Genomic DNA, 20,381 nt, shown 5'->3' on the forward strand with positions numbered 1-20,381 from the left:
TACGTTTTATATACTTTCTAATCAATAGACTTTTCATAACAATCGATACAAACGCAGGCCATCATAACTGGCCAAAACTATGTCTTAAGGAATAATTACGGAAATAAGCGCATAGGATAGAATTAAAGATCTAATAGCGTAGGGTAATAAGATGATATAGTCCTTGCTTCTGTAATTGGTATCTAATATTTTAATAGAGCAGATGGAAGTTTGAAGTACCGGCTAAAGGAATTTGGCAGGAGGGGGGGTATTTTCCGTTGATCAACGTGTTGCCTTGATTCTCTTGCTATAGCTTAATGTTACATGTTTCTATTTAAATATATCGTGACGGATAAAAACAGCTTATACAAAAACATTGTTAAGGATTACTTGGATAACAAATTCTAGGTAGGTGGTTCTTTGAGAATCTCTTACATCATCTACTCCAAGCTATGCTAATCGTCCATCGGAATTAGTCCAGCCCCAGGCCTCTCGAAGCTGTACCTGTGCCTTGGTAGTTGATAAGGCGTGGGTCTCTTCAGTCGTGGTCAAGATGCCGAGTAGCGCTTCTTGCTCTAAACGATCTGTTATTCGATCCCCACCTGTTTTCCAATATTAGTATGGAGTTATGCATTCAAGTTCTCTCATCAAACAGGTGGCCTACACATGGAAACTCCCATGCATGCTGTAATAAGGGCAGGTGCTGCCTTATTGGACTGAGCAACACCACACAGTACGAACATGCTTTCTTTAATTTCAGCCTGAGAGTGTGAGTGAGAACGGCAAATTCTTTTAGAAGTGATATATTTCATACCTCTCTTCGTCCGACTGCTGCTCGCCTACCAGGCCCTAGACGGGGAACTCTGGGATCGAATGCAAGAAGTAGAATCCTCGCAAGGTGCCAGTGTTGAATGGCAGTCACTATGAGTGTAAGGCGTATTAGCCACTGGCTGTCCGCAAGCTAAAAGGCCTTTGAACTTATACCGATGCAATCATCTAAGAACCACAGCTCTGGAAACACTTCGCCCTTCGACCTATCCGGCTGTCGAAGATAAATCGGATTGAATGTCGGCGGTACCATTCGGTCCCACCCTTGATTATAATCCCAGAGCTTTTCATACTCCTTCATCGTATGGCTCCTCTCATCGTAACAGTACGTCAGCGTGTGGGCACAGTGCAGAATGACTCGATTGGCCCACGTGGGGTCTTCTGCTTGGTCGAGTAATCTATAAGTTGAGTGATCACAGCAACTGAGGTCAAATTGGAAGATACGCTGTTTGATGAACGAGGTGTGAAATTCCTGGCGTATGCCTACCCAGAACGCAGCCAGTCGGAGGCCACCGTCCCTCACTGCGACTGTGCCCTGAGCGTCCAGGAATACTTGCACCCCTCGCAAGTAAGTTTCATCGTCGACTCCTACAAGGGGCGCTGAAGCCCACCAAGTTAGCCGTCACAGCCGTCACAGCCGTCACGTAGCAACGTGTCAACAGTAACGGAACATACAATCTACCTCTTCATAGAAGCGCAGAATTACCGCCGCCGCCAACAGATTCTCATCTGCCACCTCGGCAGGATTCCCAGACAAACTCATGAGCTGGGATATACACGAACTTTGGTACTCTAACGCAGCATCATCCCCAAGAAATGGTAATTTCTTTCCCAAGCACAATACCTCATTGGTCCGTAGGTACTGGCTCCGGCTGAGGTGTCTTGCGGAAGCGGAAAGTATCGCATATAGGAGCGCAGGACAATTCGCTGCCCGTTGAGGAACAACCTTAGCAAAGTGCCTGGAGGGATCGCATGTATCAAACTAGGGGATATCGTCAGTCTCGTTATAGGGAACAGTGACTGGTTCGTTTGCCTATAAGCACCTACCCATTGTGCAAGCTCGTCTACGAAATAGCGCATCAAACATGCTTCCTGAACGTCTTTCTGTGACCATAGGGACTGAGGCAGATCATGCCCTCGAACTGTCACCAGACTGTCTTGTGTAGGTTTTGGCTTTGGTAAGCGTTGTTGGGCCATCATGGTTGATTGAGATGACTTCATTTCCTCAGCAAGAGCAGTCGAATTGAAACTCCGATTTGTTGGTTCCGCCCACAACCCCGCATTTTCTGACGGGCGTCGATCCTAGTGTGTTAGGAACCTCTGGTTGGACCATCTTCTAATCGATTGCTGTCGGAAAGATGCACTGATAACTTGAGCTTTTATGTGAACCTCAACCCTCTGATGGTGGGAGTTAAAAGATGGGTTGATTATAGAACATTCGGAGTCGCCTTCCGAGGGTCGGGATGGGCCTACGACTTGCTATGGCTATACATAAGGCTCATTGATTCGGGCCCGCGATATCTGCAACCTCATCTTTTCACACAATAGTAGGCCTGTATTGAAAGCCTTATGATTCTTTGCTCTTCGGTGTTCTCCTATCATGATGCGGCCCCTTACCCTAACTCGTGCGGCTGGCCTCAACCGACTTAGAAGCCGCTTTGTCAATTCAAGTGTGCGTAGATACATGACCATCTTACATCCCCCAAAATTCGAAAATGAAAAATTAGTGAGCTAAAAGCTGGTGACCTTACGGACGCCCTATACGAACCATTCCCTTAGCTCAGCTACGCCAAAGGATCCCCGGAGAGAACTGAGTTGTCCGAGACGATTCAGAAGATGAAGAATGAATTCCCTTCCACAATCCCAATCAAAGTAAAAGGAGCAGAAGTATGGAACCTGCCGACGGTGGCCGTTTCTCTAGGCTTATCTGTGTATGCATATAGCTTGAAACGAAGCAATCCCGCTCCCAAGTGAACCCTTATCGGCACAAAGATATCGTGGCTAACTATGCACTGGCTACACCTGATCAAGTAAATATAGCCGTCGACGCGGCTCTCAAGGCCAAACCTTCTTGGGAAGCCACTCCATTTGAAGACCGTGCAGCTATTTTTCTGCGTGCTTGTGAGCTCATTACTGGCAAGTATCGCTCTGAGATGGTCGCTGCGACGATGCTTGGTCAAGGCAAAAACATCTGGCAGGCAGAGATTGATGCCCCAGCGGAGACCGTTGACTTCTTCCGCTACCACGTTCAAGAGGCATGGGCTCTTTACTCTCAACAACCTAAAGTTCATCCCGACGGAAACTGGAACAAACTTGAATACCGCCCACTTGAAGGATTTGCGTATGCGATTGCCCCTTTCAATTTTACAGCACTTGGAGCTACCCTTGTTGGCCCGGCCGCATTGCTTGGAAACGTGGTCATCTGGAAGCCGCCAGATTCGGCCCTTCACGCTAGTTGGCTTCTCCACAAGATTCTGCTGGAAGCTGGCCTTCCTAAGGGTGTTATTCAATTCCTACCCGGCGATGCCGAGGAAGTAACCAACACCATCCTTAAAAGACCCGAATTCAGTGCCCTGACGTTTATTGGATCTACTGCTACTCTCAAGGGTATTCAAAAGAAGATTGGAGATGGTATTGGACAAGGTATCTACAACTCCTACCCTCGTGTTGTGGGTGAGACTGGTGGGAAGAACTGGGGGGTGGTCCATTCATCTGCGGACGTGAGGAGTGCTGCTCTGAACACTATTCGCGCTGCCTTCGAGTACCAGGGCCAAAAGTGCTCTGCCAACTCCCGTGTCTATGTTGCTGAGTCAGTTTGGCCTGAGTTCCAACAACACCTAAAAGAGGAAACAGAGGCATTGAAGGTTGGAGACGTCGAAGATTATGACAACTTTGTTACCCCCGTTATTCATGAGCGCTCGTTCGACAAGCTGAATGACTTCATCGAGGCTGCGAGAACTGATTCGGAGCTTGAGCTTATTACTGGTGGTAAGGCATCCAAGGTAAAAGGGTACTATGTGCACCCCACCATCTATAAGACCTCCAATCCGCGTCACGATATTATGAAACGGGAGCTGTTCGGACCGATTCTGGGTGTCTATGTTTACCCCGATGCTGAGTGGGAGGAAACCCTGAAGTTGATTGATACAACCTCTAGATATGGCCTTACTGGCAGTATCTATGCGAGGGATCCGTACGCCAGTCGTCAGGCTCAGACTGCCTTGAAGCATGCTGCTGGTATGCTCTACCTGAACACTAAATGCACCGGCTCTACGGTCTCTCAGCAGCCATTTGGCGGTAGCCGAGATTCTGGTACTAATGATAAGACTGGCACTATGGCTCATTTGCAAAGGTTTGTTAGCACACGAACGATCAAGGAGGAATTTGTGCCGTTAGTGAAGGTGGAATATCCTTCCAATGAGGTCTAGATTGGAGCGTTGGTAAAGGAACCGAGAGATTCAGATTCAGTCAGTAGTACAGGAAGAGAATCTTAATTCCAAGCACTAGCAAGTATACATATCTCTATTTAAGATTGGGTTAGTTGTACCACGTATTACAGGACTCTAGCAGATTCTATGTTTCCGAATGATAAAGGAAATCATTCGGTCCTCTATGGATGCGTTGGCCCACGCTCTCGGGACAGTGTTCTGACTGGGCTTGGGCATTATATTATATGTAAGAGCAAGCCCAAAGGCATACCGACACTGGTGCTTAGGCCTCTCATATTTGGTTCGAAACAAACCAGAGATTTTGTTCATTGCATCTTCCTTCAGTTCCGAATCACTATGCTTCCCCGGACAAGATCTGCGTCGCAACCGTACAACAAGGCTCACACCTCTGGCTCGACGCAGAGCAACAGGCGCTCCAGCCTGGACTGGATGAATAGGCCATCGAGATGATGCGCACGCATAATTGATCGGGGACGCCGGTAGCCTACAATACAATCCAAGGCTATCTCAAGGGGTCGAAGGCGAATGTCGACAATCATATCAAGTCGGCAGCGCAAAAGGGGTCGCTAGGGATCAAGCTGGTGCGCGGAGCGTATATTGAGCATGATTCACAACACCAAGGAAGAAACAGACATTTCGTATGGCATGATTGCAGACATGTTGCTTCGTCGACGACACCAGCTAAAGCTGAGAATCTGCAGTTTCCAGCTGCAGCTCTTTTCCTTGCCACCCACAATGCGGCTAGCAAGGCGAAGGTTATCACTACGCACCAGGAACGTTTACTCAAAAGATAGCCTACGGTTACACTCGAGTGTGGACAGATTCAAGGCATGGTGGATGAACTGAGCTGTGAGCTGTTGCACAGGTATGAGCATGCCCTAGATCAGTCGTCTGCTGCAACAGCGTCTCTTCCAAAGACTTTCAAGTGTTTGACGTGGGGATCTATGGCTGAGTGCATGGGATATCTACACCGGGGGCAATTGAAAACCGAGGGGCTGTGCAGCGAACGCAGCATGTGGTGGCTGCTATACGGGAAGAGCTGTGACGGAGACTCTTCGAGTGAGTGAGTCGACTACGAATTGGTACAGCATGATAGTATTCTACGACCAGAATTAAACATTTAGTAGTTTTTAATAGGCATTAGCCATAGTCGTAGTGAAGCTTGAGCCTCAATAGTTGTCATACGCGTGGAAGCTTTTAGGGTACTCCAGGTCACGCACCTTATTTCCCGATCAGGATAACCACATACAATGACGTCATAATGTAAGGTAAAGGCCAATAACCAATGAGAGAAAGATCTGATAAGGCAGCCCCGCACTTCAACTCCGATAGTGTACAAAAGTCGGACACTGATCCCGGTCGTTACTTTTGATGCCATCGCCACTTCGTCCTCACAATACATCGGCGCCTGCATCCGAAATGCCTCCAACCGAACGACCGAAGAAAAAGAGTCTTCGAGCGTGAGCACAAGTTCCTCACCCCATGTGTAGAGATGGTAGATGAATAACTAGATACTCGTGTTAGATGTGAACGGTGTCGGTCGATGAAGGTGAAGTGTTCGGGATCGCATCCCTGTTCACGATGTACTCGCAGTAATCGATCCTGTCACTTTCCAGTGGAGGAGGTTAGGGTCTCCGTTAGCGAACGGTGAGAGGATGCATCATGTCAGTAGAATCGTCGCACTAATATGCGCCATCCTTCAATTCCAGGTATCTGAGAGAGTTGGAGGAGCAGGTTACGAGGAGTGCAGCTTCCGGGCGGTATGCGGTCTCTGCAAGGGCGGGGCATCATGTCCAGCCTCCCTTGATGGGAAGTGAAGCTGTGGGGTTTTCCCCGACTCCCAGTGCAACGCCATACCTGCCGCCGGATGACCAGCAAACAGCTGGATGGCAGACAGCGGCCGACGGTAAGCGGATTTTGTTCTGCGTTACCCAACATGCCGTCATTCTTCTTATAGAACTCCACCTGGGCCTGGAGAGCTAACTCGTTTGATAGACTCTCCTATACGTAATCCTGGCAGAAGGGTTGACACTGACGAGAGGCAAGAATACCATGACTCGGAATTTTCAAAGAATCCACTGGTAGACAAAGAGGAATGGACCTTTGCTGCAACTCCAGACGGTCGATATTGTGAGATCCTTAACCCCATTCTCGCTTGGAATACAGCTGATGTAAACAAAAAAGGGTATATGGGTCCGTCATCCTCATGGTCTTTCTGTCGTCGCGTCCTGGCGCTGTTAGGAAAGCGAGTTCCTGAATCGAACTCTCCACCAGATCCATGGCATCTGGATGGCATGGCATTCAAGCTACAATGGAAGCAAGTATCTCTAGAAGAATCGCCGGATGTCACCAATCTACCGCCCCTAGACTATGCGCTTTTTCTTTACAATGCTGCCAAGTACTATCTTGCTTCTTTATCTTTCCTGATTGATGAGACGCTATACCTTCAAGAGTTACACGAATTCTACCGGGATCCAGCAGCGAAGGCTGCATCACGTAGGTCTTGGTTCGCCCAGTATCTACTTGTGCTTGCCTTTGGAAAAGCCAGTATAACTCAAAGGAATCCATCTGGGTCTCCTGCTGGCCACCAGTATGCATCAAGGGCGATGGCTCTATTGCCAGATCTATCCGGCATACACGAGGACCCTTTGACATCGATTCAAGCTTTAAGCCTAGCGGCATTGTACTTTCAGTCGATTGACATGAGAAAAGCAGCATTTCAGCATGTAAGTAACTGAGTTGGCTGGTGCAAAAGATGTACCGCTTATATCTCCATTACCAATTAGATCGGACAGGCTCTACGTTGTTGTATCATCGAAGGTATACACAGACATGTGCCCGAGGAATTAGGCGGACTAGAACTTTCTCAGCGCTGTCGGACTGTCTTTTGGGTAGTATACATGCTGGATCGAGAGTTCTCTGCGTTGATGGGAGGACCAAACTCAATTCGCGATGAGGATATCACAGTCAGATTACCAGCAGAGGTGGCGTCAACCGTAGAAAATACCGATCTGACATTGCATGTTCGGCTCGCGCGCCTCATGGCGCAAATATTGACAAGTGAGTCCAATTGACAGTCAGCTAATGCGAGGCTCCATAACTGACTAACGCAAATGAGATAGCGGTATATGGGGTGGACAGTGCATCTAAAGGAGCTTTGATCAGAGATATTCAATCTATTCTTCATGCACTAGCTGATCTCTCTCACGATATCACGGAATTTCTGGATAACAGTTTCCATGGCATGGTTGGCCGAGGCTCAAAGATGGCAGTTAGACTGATGCTAGCCCAACACCATGTAAGTGTACCTTGGATAACTCGTGCGTTGTTGCCGATACTAAACAATTCCAAGTGTGTTGTTCTTACAACACGGCCTTTGGTTATGTGTGCTCTAAATATGCATATAGACAGTGCAGAGAGGCAGCCGTCGCAAAGCATTTGCCTGTCGTCGCCCGTGGCATCCCTCTTGCAATGCTGCGCTGATTCTGCCCAGACCATCCTTCAAACACTTTGTTCGTTAGCTGATGATGACTTGATGGGTACGAACAATCATTTCCTCTTGTTCCACAACGCCGGCTCTAACATCTACTGCGCCAGATGCATTTTTACCGTTTCAAGTCGAGCACGCTTCTTCAGCTGCCCTTGTTCTGTACTTGATTCGCTCAATCGCACCCTCACTTATTACGAACGAGTCCTGGTGTGATAACCTCGACTGCGTTATCGAAAAGCTCATCGCGAAGGGCAACATAGCAGCACCGCTCCGGAAATTGGAACTGAAGCACCTGGACCTTATGTTGACTCCCTTAACGCCGAGATCCGCGAACCGCACAATGCCTTCAATAACCTCGGACGATATCCAAGGTAACAATGATGATACATATGCGCTAGATCAAGTGGATATAGGAGATGAAGTTGAATGGGATCTGTTGGCGCTCAACCATTCTGTAAGCCTTCCACCAAGGGAGCTGCTCGATTTAGCAGACCAACTGGACGTGGATAGTATCATGCACTCTATGGAAGCTTGATCAACGAGCTTTACGACTTACATAAGGAGTATATCTCCATGATTTATGAAACCAGGAAGAAATGACAACCCCTCATATCAAGTCCTCCAACTTGCCTGGCTTGCAGTTCGACAGGGAGCCACTGTTGCTATATGGCGGAAATGTCCAGTGCGAAAAGAAAGATAAAGAGCACTTGACAAGTAGAGTAATTACACAACAGCAATGAAATCCACCTGAATATTTACTCCAGCAGGCAACTTGGATACTTCCACCAAAGACCGTGCCGGACGGTGCGGAAACGCAGGATCATACACAGAAGCAAAGTCAGACATGATACTGGAATCTTTAACATAGACCTACAGCGCCTCAAGTGGTTAACATGATAACAGTGAAGATAATAAAAGAATATTGAAGCCTTTGCATACTCAAAGGGTACTTACAACCACCTTGAAAACCCGGTCCAGTCCGGAGCCGGCCTCTTTAAGAATAGCCTTCGTATTCTGGATGATAGCTTTGGTCTTTTGGACGGTCGAGCCCTTAATTAAATTACCTTGGGCGTCCGCTGGAATCTGACCGGAGAGCCAGACGTGGCCGCCGGCTTTGATTGTTTGGGACTGTATTTCATAATATTGTCGGCGATGTGCTTAGGGGCCAACTCTGGGGCAACATACGTAGTGTGCGAAAGCTAGACAGTAGTTAGCTAATACCCTGAGTGGGTTCAGGAGGAATTCTCACGAGCATATGCTCGATTGGTCTGCACGCTTGTAACTGGGGTAAATATGGGTGCGGTGGTGGATATGGATCGATTCCCAAGGGCTGGGCTCGGAATAGAGTAGAAGAGATGGTTGAGGGAAGATATACTGCGAATAGCACGCGGGGAGAACATGTTTTGACGAGATAAAAGAGTGCCGAAAGGAAGACGATAATATAGGCAGGCTATACGAATGGGCTTTGGAGGACCGGACTTTCTATAGAGTGATCGGGATTGGATACCGGTCAGTCGGAGGGCATCTCCGACGTAATCTCATTTTAACTGCACCTTAGACCTTAGACGCCACTATTTCTAATCGCAACCCATGTACTCCGTAATACATTCTAAAACCGGACTTCACGATTAAAATGATACGATTAAGAACCCTTGGACTCTTCCTGTCCACATAGTAAGCCTCTAGCCATAAGATCTCTGCCCAAAGAACCAAGTCACAACTAACACAAAACCAGCACCACACCCCCTCGCACAGCTCTCAAGTACCAACCACCGAGGGACCTCCGCCAAAGTTCCTCAATGGCAGCAACAGCAACAGCAACAGCAGAAGCAAGCGAGAGCTCCACCGCCCAACAAAACTACAAAATAGTCCAAGACATCGGCAACTTCGCTGAGACAGAAGCCCAACGTCCCGACTTCGACCACGCCAAGCCCATCGAAACCACCAAATCCCCGTACCCAACCTGGGACTACGGGCAAGGGGTACCCGACCACGGCGCCAGTCAATCGCAAGAGCACCACGAAGTAGACCCCTACGCACCAGACCGACCCTCAGTGAATAACTACCGACTCCTCGTCTCGGCCATCGCGCCCCGACCCGTCGGATTCCTCAGCACCGTAAACTCCAAGGGCCAAAAGAATCTCTCCCCCTTCAGCTACTTCCAAGTCATCGACCATGACCCCCCGATGTTCATCGTCGGGTTCTCATCCCGTCCGGGCCGAGTCAAAGACACGTACCGCAATCTCAAGGAAACGGGCGAGTGTGTGATCAACACGGTGTCCGAGAACATGATCGAAGCGGTCAATGCGACCTCGATTGATGCGCCGTATGGGGTTTCGGAATGGGCTGTTTCGGGTCTGCACGAGGCGCCTTCGACGACTGTTAAGCCGTCCCGAGTTAAGGAGTCGGTGTTCAGTGTCGAGGGCAAGGTCATTGATATTAAGGAGTTTGCGGATCATCAGCGGCCGGGGATGAGTATTGCTGCTACGGTGTTGATTAAGGCTACGAGGTTTTGGGTGAAGGAGGGGGGCTGCGGATGCGGATTTTAGTCATATTGATCTGGATCAGTTGAGGCCTGTGGGGCAGTTGGGGGGTGTTTCTTATGGACGGGTGGTGTCGACTTTTGAACGGCCGGGGACGAAGTGGAGCAGTGAGGTGGTGAAGAGTGAGTTGTTGGCTCGGTTGGAGGAGAAGGGGGAGAATTAATAGATTTTGTTTGTGGATGGATGGTTTTGTATATATGGTATTGAGTGGGGTTTTCTTTAGACAGAGGATTTGGATGCTGGTGTGCTTTTATAGAGCATGTTTAGATACAAACATTATTTAAAACTACCTTGTATCTCACTCAAAGATAGTTCAACAGATTCTTGCGACTTGGTAGACTTGTGCAGCCCCAGAAGCCAGAGATATTCCCAATGTCAACTATCCGCGACTCTAAATGCTCTAGGTCTCAAGTACAACATAGCTTAGCCATGATAACATATACTCACATTTTGAATACCATAGTCTACTCATCAGATCCCAGAATACAACACAACAATCCAAGTACTCCTTTGAGAACCATAACATCGCAAACACTTCCAAACAAACCCTCTCCCGCCCCGATAAATACTCAAGAAACCGGCTCCCTCACAGCAGGAACATACTAACCAACCCGAGACATCAACACTAAACCCACCAACAACTCCACCCCGAAAGGTCACGGGGAGGGCACACTTACAGGCCAAATCTGCACTTTCTCCAAGTCCCAAACCCCACTAGTAGCGTAGACATCCTTTTCAATGATCCCACGCACCTCTTCTTCGTTCTCGGCAGTGTATACAACCATACTACCTTTGATTTTGGCATCATCGGTTTCTGTGGAGTGAGTTTCCAGGATTGCGCCTGTTTTGTTGTAGACATATCAGTGAGCTCTCATTAATGTTACTGCAGGGTTGCGATATATCTAGCAAATGGTGATATCGTCATAGGAATACAAGATAGATAGCACTTACCCCCATCAACTAGTTCCCCAGCTGCTATTAGTGTTTTTATTCCTTCGTATTATGCACTGGTATCAGAATCGTGAGTACTTTGTTTACTCAAGAATTGAACTTGTGGACAAAAGATTGGGGGAATAAGGACAGTAGAACCTCACCCTTTCGCCTGCTTTCTAAGCCCCAGAATATCGGGTTTGTCGGGAATGATGCATCGGAATTCGTTCTTCTGAATCATCGCCTCCGATGAGAGGATCCTTGTGCCGATGGCGGGCTTTTCAGGGATGAGGTGGGAGGATGCCCTACTGGTGAGTCTGGGGGCTAGGCGGGTGAACATTTGGTATAGTGTATATGATTGTGATTCTAGGTAGGTAAGAGGTTTTGTATCGTCTTTTGTTCAACTTCCCAGAGGAGACTTGAGGGGTCTGTTACGTATTATTATTATGGTTTATGTTAAATGAGTCGGTGTTTGATTCCGATGGTTGTATTTCACTCGGACAGCGAGCCCCGATAGCTAAGGGAGAACTTAGGGTTACGTATAAGCTTGGTTTCGTTTGATTCGGATTGCTGTCGGTGCTCCAAACGACTATAACCGCGTAAAATCGGGAATGACTAGTTGCGTGTACTAGAAAATCGCCGCGGCGATCGATCTTCATAGATCTAGTGGGCTAGGCTCCACATATTTCGCAGCATACTAGCATAGATGTGTTTAAGCGAGACGCTGAGCAGTGGGTCGCCCAGATCGCGCAATGATGTTCCGCTCTCAATTTCGATTGAAGTACAGAAAGAAAGGCATATATTTTTGCGTGCAAAGCAATACAAGCGGCGACTCCCCGGACCTTAAACTCACGGGAGGGAATTTGTCGACTGGTCAAGCTGAAGGGGGCGGAGTAGAGATTGGTCAAAGTTAAATTAATAAAGCTACGCAGCTACAAGTTGGTCAAACTTGAGCGCGGCGGCCTCTGTTCTATTTAGTGTATCGAAGTGGTGACGTTCTTCTATGTACATATATGTACGTCCTCGTGGGTATAAATATCCCGTCCTCTCCCCTAGTCTCTCCACGTTCATTCTTTTTTATCACGCACACTTCTCCAATCTTGTCAGAGATCCTTCAAAAGCTAGGACAAAGATGGGTATCCTCGAAGAGATTTATGAAGGGACGCTCGATCTGAGTGTCCCTCCCGAGCAGCTTGCGTTAGATCACGAGGTAAGCAGAGCGAGGCACTAGATTGTCTACGTGTTGACCCCATCTAGCAGGTGGATCTTGTGCCTTGTTTACCTGAAAAGTCATACCGAGGTTCATGGCACTAAATTGGAGAACAAGGGCTGTCGGTTGGCCTTATCTTGCAGCAGATGCAGGAATTAACGGCAATTGATAATCTCGACTTTCCCGAGCTTATAGCTGCACTTCACGAGGCAGGCATGACGCTAGGCGGGATGGACGAGACAATAGTAGGAAAAATAGATACGGTTATATCCGTTCGCTTTGATCCTTCAGATGATGCGCTTGTAGACCAAGTAAGTCACCGTCTTATTATTGCAAATGACAATATTAATTCCTCGAAGATTTCTCAATGGGTATCGAAATCTGTGTGGCCACCAATACTCGGTCGATTCAAACTTGACCGACCTGAATTTATACGTCAACTAGTCGAGAGAATAGGCGCATCACTCGATCGTGATCACCCAACAATAAGGGTATCCTTTTGTTTCCTCAATATGATTGATTTTGCCTCTACCGACTCGGAGTTCTCGGAGGGTCTCGTCCCGGGTCTCTTCCTGGGTCCTACAGTAAGTTATCTAATTATTTATTCTTCGCGTGCAATAGTATAGGACTGATTAGAATGTAAAGATCTATGTTCTCGAAATATTAGGCAGACGTGGGACGAATAAAAAGAAATTATGGATCAGTAAGTGTTTCTTCCTCTATATTAGTTTTACAGAGACCCTCAATATGCTAATCCATAACTCGTTAATTTTAGATTGTCGTTTTCACACATGCCGTGCGACAGTCGACGATAACAGCGAAGAGAGAAAAGTTCATAAGCTTCTTAGCAGATTCTTTAAGGAGCATGGCCCCGCGGCCGGTATTGATTTGAACCCTATCATAGAGCAACTATCTATATGAGGCATTATTTCTAAGGTTATTCTAGTTCATATGAATGCCTAGGTCCTCGCATCTATGTTCCCAGCTCACTCTATGATCGGTCTTGGTCAGATCTGCCGGATCACACCTTACATAGCCTACGCTGTGACAACTCTCCAAACCGTTCGCCTGAGCCAGCCAGAGACCAATATACCTCCCGGATTATTGCGTCAAGAGAAAGGCCAAAGCTAGCAAGTGCTCATTTTATCGAAGTATTAACTACAAATACTCCTCGGGGTAAGGCTATAGCAAGGCCATATTTTAATGGTCACCAGATACCGCTGAGATCTAGTATCATATAGCATGATTCCAGCAATACCTTGCGTTCGTAATGACCCTAATGGTCTACCTTCAATTCATAGAGTTCGAAACAAACATAGTGTACAACTAATGTCTTCATCTTCTGCGCCTGCCGTAGTTTTTTCCTAGGCCTCAGTGAGTTAGGTCAGCCCTGCTGCATGGATGGGCTCAGCAGGTTGGTTTTGTGCATGGACTCGGTAATGTACTAATTGCTGCTCCAATCAATGGCAATCATCTATAACTGTGCCAGTTTTGGTGACTAGTTACGTGTACTATTACTATCAATGACAGGAGTGCTATTGCTGTGAATTTCCAGTGTAAGCTCTTCTGAAACCCTTGTAGATGCATCCATGTTGTATTTATTGATGCTCGTGAGGCTCTTGAATGGTTTACTAAGATATTGTACCCGCAGTGAATCTAGATTAAGGTGCTTATCGAATCTAGAGAACTTTTATATAAAACCGCGGTCAAAGCATTTAAGCAATGCATTATGTGTAGAATAGGCCGAAGCCCGGCAAGTCGTGAAACGTTTCATGGACGAAGAATATGTACTGTACAAACTGACATCTACCATGCACGATATTGCCAGGAGAAAAATCAGAAATAGAACTGAAAAATTAGAGTACATCCGAACCGAAACTCGCGCTCAGTCAACAACAATAAAGTTCATATATAATAAATGATAATCGAGAAGCAGCGAGAAAATAGTCGCTGCAGCAGGTTATACCCACATTTAGAATGAGGACTGTCATTTGACTCAGTCCTGTCTGTTCTGGCTGCCAGCGCCGTTCCCTGATGATGAGGTTCTCATTCCGCTATTAATTTGAGCCGCAATCTGGCTCTGTTTGAATTTCTCAAAGGTTTCTGCATCTTGCTTATGAGCTGCCCACAGTTCTTCTACAGTCGTGCCTAACTGCTCGAACGTTTTGTCTGCACCCACGCCGTCAAAATGAGAGTGTTCCTGCTCCCCCTGCAAACGTTCGAGTTTCTCGCGAAGGGCTGCAATGTGTGCATCATCTAGGGTGAGAGATGAATCACCATCGCCTTGATTGAATGAGGGATTAAGAAAGTCGCGGCGAAGGTTTTGGCCAAGACGATGGACATGGCCTTCTTCGGAGGTCATTGCACGTGAATGGAGAGAAGTCATCGAGCTTGCTCGCGATATGCCTAAGGCGTACTGGTCGGCATCTTCATCATCAATAGCACACTCATCGCCTTGATCCGTGATCGGCTGAGTGCCGAATGTAGCCCCACCGGTTACGTCGTCACCAGAGTTCTGGGAGCTCGAATCCGGGGCTGTGGCAAAGACCGGTTGTGGTATGATCCGCGTCTCTGGGTACTCGTCCTCGAATCGCTGAATCATCCTATGCAAGGTGAAATCCAGGAATTGAAGACGTCCTAACGTAGAAACAGAGTTAGCATTATTATCAGCTCACGGATGCGGCGTGTGAACATACTGTAATTGATATCATTGCCGGCTCTATCCTCACGGACAAGAGCCGATTGAATCCTGGTCCGAATGTTTCGAGCGGATTCAAGTAAGTTCTTCGACATATCACGGGGCCTTTTCGCCGCATAAGACCGGGACTTCCTGTGTCTAGGCGTTGTCGTTCCACTGGGTGGACCAGACTGATCTCCGGGCATATGATGATCGAGGTTACCAAGGCAAACCCCCAGGGCTTTGACTACACCGGTTCCTCCAATGACGTAATCCTCATCAGGAGCTGGCTCATCATCTTCATCGCCAACTTCATCCCCGCCGCCATGGCCAACAATATGTTGCAGGATCTCGGGCACAGGAACGGTCTCACGTGCACCGGACGGGTCACCAGGCACAGATAAATCTCCTTCAATAGCACCTCGTTCAAGATTTTGAAGAGAATAGGCCACGATCTGGGAGGCGAGAGCCTTCACAACTTCATTGTTTTCTGCACTTGGGACTTCGATTTCCACTGCTATGATGGTCCGCGACACACGTACCGCTGCCATTAAGGAAGCGTAAACAGCGCAGGCTTCTTCCTGGTTACTCGAGTCTGTTGCAGCAGCTAGCGCACTGATGGCGGGGTTTTCCAAGATGCTCAGATGGCACAGTTTAGGGCATTCGGGCAGGACTTCAGCAAGAGCGATGGCATGGTCGGCTGACAAATTCACATCAGCCAAATGGATGCGCTTCAATGAGGGCATTTTTGGCAGGAAACGCCGGAAAGTCGCTAGAGCATCAGGCTGGCTGGAAAAAAGCTCTGGGTTATGGGAGAAGTCAATGAATATGAGATTAGGCAGGCGAGCCAATGCTTGTAGCAAAGGACTAATGGCAGTCGGAGTAAGAGCGCAGTCGGCAAGGCTCAGCGCGTAAAGGTTGGTTTCTTTTTCAATTGCCGATGTAATCAGGTCCAAATGATCTCGGATCGGATTTCCACCTAGATCAAGTCCTTCGCATTTGCTTGATTTAAGATATCGTATAACATGTTCCAAGCCTTCTCTGTTCAGCTCATTGTTCGCGAAGCCAAGCCTCCTCAAGCCGAGAGTTGTGGCTGCATCGCAGATCTTCTTCACCTCCTCTGTTGTGGGCTTGCACTCGCTCAGCAAGAGTTCTTCAAGGTGGTCACCGCCGAAGCGCCGAGAAAGGGAATCAGAGAAAAGAGTTGCAACATCCACCGCGGAACCGGTGGAACATGAGGTTTTCGGAAGCTGACCGTTCAGCTCATGTGTTGTGATAAGTGTCTTCGGAAGTGGTATACCTGACAGGTCAATGGCCTTTAAGGATTTCGAGAGGTGAACAAACAGGCAAATATGGCGCCACCCTTCCTTGCCGATCTTTGGGTTATCTTTGAGCGATAGTTTCTCTACTACGCTATTCCTCTCTTCTTTCGCCGGAGCCTGAGAGCCTGACTTTCCTGTTCGCCTGCGTCTTTGCCTCATCTGCTCTACTGTTTTGGTGGAAAGCAGAGCAGCAAGAATTGACCGCACTGAGTCATCCGTCAAAGCACACTTTTCCAGAATAACCTTTCGGACAGGGACTACAGCCAGCCAGTCACAGAAAGTGGCCATATCCTGAGGGGTCATGGGGAAGTTGGTAAGATCAAGCACACCAACCGTTCCTGGAGATTCCGCAAGGATGGAGGAAGGTGCGGAGATTTCATCAACTATCCTTTTCAACACGGGCGTCTCCCGTAACTGGCAGCAACGTCTGTATATCCGTACGGGGTCTGTTGTCGGGTGGCTCTGCGTCCTAGAGCGCGGGTTACCGGGTAGAGGCGCGGGGGGGTGGTCCTCATCATCATCGGCCGTTAATTGTAGAGGAATAGAACCATTCGCTTCTGCTTGTCTCCGTCTCCTCTCCCTGCGCTCCTTCCTTTCCTCTTCCGATCTCTTCTTCTTCTCTTGTTTTCTAGTCGGCTCCTTGGCTTCGCCGTTTACCTTGCCATCACTGGGAGTGGCTTCCGGTTGACCAACCTGCTTTCTAGAGGCGGTATTATCTTGGTTCCGCTTTTCCTTATCAGCCAACACCGTCTGGGGATGTTTCAAAGCAGAGCCTTCATCTTTGTCTTTCGGTTTAGCTGGCTTTTTCGTTTTCCCATTCAAATCTGGGACAATCCGATGCTTGGCATTGGCAGGACTGCTTTCATCGTCGGACTCTCGGCGAGAAATTCCGGCAATCTCAACGTCTACACAAAATGCAACGCGCCGTAACTTGGCCTGGTCCAAATCTGGAATCTTGCACCTATCGCGGCCCTGGTCAATGTTCATAATGCGACGCTCGCAGATAACGCCATTTGTAGCCACCTTGCCCGATCCGCCCGATGCAGAGGATGACAGTTTCCGAAAGGCATTCTGAAGAAACGAGGGGCCCTTGGGAGAAGTGGAAGTAAACGGATTTGGCTCGTCTCTCCTATCATCGTCCCTGTCCTTGGGCGAATAGGCTGCTCCGAATGGGTTGTGCATATCGAGTTTTGAAACAGGAGAGGTTGCCTTAACGGTCGGCTGGCTCTTCAAACTGGACTGCGACGGGGGTGTAGAGCCCGAAGAGAACTTGGAGCTGAGGGTTGAGATCCATGAGTTCCTCCTCCCGATTGGTTTCGGAGCACTTTTTTGAGGATTCGGGGACGATCCAGTCGACTTCCCATCCGTTGTCTTATCATCGGATCTCACTTCCTTCTCAGTTCGCTGAGCATTCTTTTGCGCGTCCGGTGTAGGTGCTGCAGCAGGGCTGGGAGGCTCGTATGGAGGAGGTGGCGAGGTTCTCTCGACGGGAATTCCTTTAGTTCGTGGTGCGACGGTGGGGTCTGTATCGATATTCGGCTTATCGCTGTGCGTAGATGACGCGGATTTGCACCTGGATAGATTGTCTGCTCGGGCGTTAGAGGCCAAACCAAATGGTGGATGCGACAGAATACCCTCATAGTGGGTATAGCGCTGATTGGGGTTCGCCATCACCTTTCTGCGTATGATGCAGCCAGCTGACATCAACGGTCCCAACTCCCTCCATTTTGAATTATTTTTTCGCTTAATAAGTCGATTAGAAATCGAATGACTTCGTAGCCCAACAAAATTAGTATGCGTGATGGTGATTCAGCGCAGACGGGTTCAAGAGCATACTCCGGTCCACGGTTTCGAGAAGCAACCACAATTCAAGGGCGAGACGATTCAACAATCGGCAGCAAAAATCGTAAATATAGTGTATCGAGTCAAAGACGCATCTGTTCCCCAATTCACCATTACAAGGCCTGACGGTGGACATATAACATCATGACATAACGACAAGGTCTGACGATCATGGTGGGTGCGGAGAAAACGATTGGTGACAATGCGGCAGAGAGAACAGATGACAGACGAGTCCACGAGGAACAAGACGCCTCGAGGGCAAATCCTCAGGAGTAGGTAAAAAGGTCCCAGAAAAAGGAGAAGTAGCAGAAAAGGGCCAGTGCGGAATGAGGCAAAATGGGATGAATGGTACTCCGTACCTTCACCTAAGTAGTTAAAGAATGGCCGACTGCGGACTAGTTAGTGGGTATTATCGAACGCTGCAGGAATTCTTTGCGGAGTGGTTTTCTCTCCTTACCTAATCCTGGTACGACCACGGTACGGTACCGGGATATATTACCGGTGACGTTCAGAAGTACCGTACTTAAGAAGTTGATGGTGTATGCACGTTTAATGTCGCACGACTTATCCCTCGCCTACAAGCATAAAAGTTTTCTCTCATTAAATCTGCCCCCGTACACCATCCTATACGCGACGGGCCCCCGTCAAATCACCTGCCACTTCCTCTTCCGTGGTTTCCGCTTGTAAATTCCGTTTTTCCCTCACACGACACACTGCCAAGACCACCTAGAACGCGTATGGTAACGATACGTGGGCCTGGAAAATAGGGTCAATCAAGAGGGCCCACGTCTGTACCATCTATCGGTGCCCCATGATTTTAGCAGACCCCCCTCATCGAGGTGAACAAAGTCGATGATTAACCTCTTTGTAATATAGTTTGGTAACTGAATACCAACCGATGAAAGTTATCGTTATCCCTGTCCCATGTTACCGACAGGATATACAGCAATGCCTCGCCGTGTAACAAGCCAAAGAAGCTTGTTCGAAAATCTCGTTTCTTTTCTTAGGGCACGAGATGCATAAGGTCTTGATAATGGTGATTAATCAACTGCGTATTGGTCCAACAACAGGCCTGCAAGCACTAGTACCAGTCTTAGTCTTTGCATATGACGTTATAGTCAACGTATCTCAGTATTATGATTGCATGATCTCAATCAATCCGATTTGAAGACCATATCAGATCGAACTTTGAGTGAATACCAAAAAAGAAGCGAAAGGCATGAAAATTGGGCAGCGAAGGGTCGAACGTTTTCGTCCGATCAAGATCTACTATGCACGCAGACTGGTTTTGGTACCGTGTGGCGTCCAGCGTTTCCGGGGGTTACGATTGACTTGAGTTTAAAGTATGACGATCCGAACCTTTCAATACAGGAGAATGCCTGGACTTAACCAACACAAGAGTGTGAATGTTATCTGTCTCGTTTAAACTTTCTCTTTCTCTCGAAGTAGTTTTTCCATCCCCTCTTTTTCTTTTCTTCCTGAACATCTGACTGGAGACTGCAGACTTTTTTTAGGGCATATGAGGGTTTTCTCTTGCTCGTTTGGGCTTTCATCTGATCCAGTAATTTTCTATCTTAACCTGAAATAAATAATACAAAGAGCTTCAGGGAATTTTAGATCTATATCGTCATCGTGGATCTCATATAAACTACTCGTTAAAGAAACAAATGGAAACGAGCCTGTAATCTCGGTAATGCAAGGCCGCGAAGAACTACCCAAGTCAGTAAGATGCTCCGCAGTAAGGCATGGTACTATGTACAACAACACTGGCTAATCCACACACTGGCAAAAACCCACTCGACCAGCACAACAAGTGGTTCCAGTTCCAGCGCTACGGGAACAGTCTATGGCGTAATAGTCCAAACCGATCCTTTCGCTAAGAATGAGTGGATCAGGTGATCGGCCCGGTGGGGCATCTATTGCCTGTTCGAGTTAGCACTCGGTCAACACGTGAGGCCATGGAGAATACCAATCAAGACAACACCGCGACAAGCGACATCATAGCGCTGGAGATCTATTGAAGCTTCCCCTATAATATCCGATGGTAAAGTTGGATGATACAGTATATGGAGGCGATTACACTCATTGTGGCAAGCATCCACTGCTTGTAT

General features: G+C 47.9%; 7 protein-coding genes across 7 annotated transcripts; 4 read left to right on the forward strand and 3 right to left on the reverse strand.

The window, feature by feature from the left end:
- Positions 1-218: 218 nt before the first annotated feature.
- On the reverse strand, positions 219-2,052 carry F9C07_2283314 (uncharacterized protein). The gene is made up of 6 exons (XM_041291829.2): positions 1,855-2,052; positions 1,483-1,789; positions 964-1,407; positions 794-900; positions 644-740; positions 219-581 (listed from the first exon to the last, which is right to left on the reverse strand). The coding sequence occupies exons 1-6, from the start codon at positions 2,026-2,028 to the stop codon at positions 430-432; spliced, it is 1,281 nt and encodes a 426-aa protein (XP_041146035.2). The 5' UTR covers positions 2,029-2,052; the 3' UTR covers positions 219-429.
- Positions 2,053-4,585, forward strand: F9C07_2283315 (Aldehyde/histidinol dehydrogenase). The gene is made up of 2 exons (XM_071510625.1): positions 2,053-2,694; positions 2,751-4,585. The coding sequence occupies exons 1-2, from the start codon at positions 2,644-2,646 to the stop codon at positions 4,233-4,235; spliced, it is 1,536 nt and encodes a 511-aa protein (XP_071366379.1). The 5' UTR covers positions 2,053-2,643; the 3' UTR covers positions 4,236-4,585.
- Positions 4,586-5,564: 979 nt separating this feature from the next.
- Positions 5,565-9,322, forward strand: F9C07_2283316 (uncharacterized protein). The gene is made up of 7 exons (XM_071510626.1): positions 5,565-5,716; positions 5,781-5,903; positions 5,966-6,162; positions 6,252-6,982; positions 7,043-7,316; positions 7,379-7,795; positions 7,854-9,322. The coding sequence occupies exons 1-7, from the start codon at positions 5,628-5,630 to the stop codon at positions 8,279-8,281; spliced, it is 2,259 nt and encodes a 752-aa protein (XP_071366380.1). The 5' UTR covers positions 5,565-5,627; the 3' UTR covers positions 8,282-9,322.
- On the reverse strand, positions 8,215-9,318 carry F9C07_1523787 (Endoribonuclease L-PSP/chorismate mutase-like protein). The gene is made up of 4 exons (XM_041285804.2): positions 8,996-9,318; positions 8,932-8,945; positions 8,701-8,874; positions 8,215-8,616 (listed from the first exon to the last, which is right to left on the reverse strand). Exons 1-4 carry the CDS (start codon positions 9,144-9,146, stop codon positions 8,470-8,472), a joined length of 486 nt encoding a protein of 161 aa, XP_041146038.1. The 5' UTR covers positions 9,147-9,318; the 3' UTR covers positions 8,215-8,469.
- F9C07_2244050 (nitrilotriacetate monooxygenase component B) lies at positions 9,323-10,452 on the forward strand (the record flags this gene model as incomplete). Its single annotated transcript, XM_041285799.2, has 3 exons — positions 9,323-9,420; positions 9,482-10,262; positions 10,315-10,452. The coding sequence occupies exons 1-3, from the start codon at positions 9,380-9,382 to the stop codon at positions 10,450-10,452; spliced, it is 960 nt and encodes a 319-aa protein (XP_041146039.2). The 5' UTR covers positions 9,323-9,379.
- A 1,899-nt stretch (positions 10,453-12,351) lies between these two features.
- Positions 12,352-13,350, forward strand: F9C07_2232396 (uncharacterized protein; the record flags this gene model as incomplete). The annotated part of the gene is made up of 6 exons (XM_071509905.1): positions 12,352-12,429; positions 12,477-12,495; positions 12,547-12,740; positions 12,789-13,013; positions 13,075-13,132; positions 13,205-13,350. The coding sequence occupies 6 exons, from the start codon at positions 12,352-12,354 to the stop codon at positions 13,348-13,350; spliced, it is 720 nt and encodes a 239-aa protein (XP_071366381.1).
- Positions 13,351-13,735: 385 nt separating this feature from the next.
- Positions 13,736-18,099, reverse strand: F9C07_2256575 (uncharacterized protein; the record flags this gene model as incomplete). The annotated part of the gene is made up of 2 exons (XM_041291830.2): positions 13,736-15,066; positions 15,126-18,099. The coding sequence occupies 2 exons, from the start codon at positions 18,097-18,099 to the stop codon at positions 14,426-14,428; spliced, it is 3,615 nt and encodes a 1,204-aa protein (XP_041146040.2). The 3' UTR covers positions 13,736-14,425.
- Positions 18,100-20,381: the final 2,282 nt, after the last annotated feature.

This window comes from Aspergillus flavus, chromosome 4, assembly GCF_009017415.1.
Source record: "Aspergillus flavus chromosome 4, complete sequence".
Classification (NCBI taxonomy): Eukaryota; Fungi; Ascomycota; class Eurotiomycetes; order Eurotiales; family Aspergillaceae; genus Aspergillus; species Aspergillus flavus.

Coding starts and splice junctions, on each gene's coding strand:
- F9C07_2283314 (XM_041291829.2), bottom strand. CDS start 2,028: ATGAAGTCATCTCAATCAACCATGATGGCCCAACAACGCTTACCAAAG. Junction 1,408..1,482: donor CTTCTATGAAGAGGTAGATT/GTATGTTCCGTT, acceptor GGTGGGCTTCAG/CGCCCCTTGTAGGAGTCGAC. Junction 901..963: donor GTTCTTAGATGATTGCATCG/GTATAAGTTCAA, acceptor TTACACTCATAG/TGACTGCCATTCAACACTGG.
- F9C07_2283315 (XM_071510625.1), top strand. CDS start 2,644: ATGAAGAATGAATTCCCTTCCACAATCCCAATCAAAGTAAAAGGAGCA. Junction 2,695..2,750: donor TCAAAGTAAAAGGAGCAGAA/GTATGGAACCTG, acceptor GTATGCATATAG/CTTGAAACGAAGCAATCCCG.
- F9C07_2283316 (XM_071510626.1), top strand. CDS start 5,628: ATGCCATCGCCACTTCGTCCTCACAATACATCGGCGCCTGCATCCGAA. Junction 6,983..7,042: donor GAAAAGCAGCATTTCAGCAT/GTAAGTAACTGA, acceptor ATTACCAATTAG/ATCGGACAGGCTCTACGTTG. Junction 7,317..7,378: donor CATGGCGCAAATATTGACAA/GTGAGTCCAATT, acceptor CAAATGAGATAG/CGGTATATGGGGTGGACAGT.
- F9C07_1523787 (XM_041285804.2), bottom strand. CDS start 9,146: ATGTTCTCCCCGCGTGCTATTCGCAGTATATCTTCCCTCAACCATCTC. Junction 8,617..8,700: donor ACCGGGTTTTCAAGGTGGTT/GTAAGTACCCTT, acceptor GAGGCGCTGTAG/GTCTATGTTAAAGATTCCAG.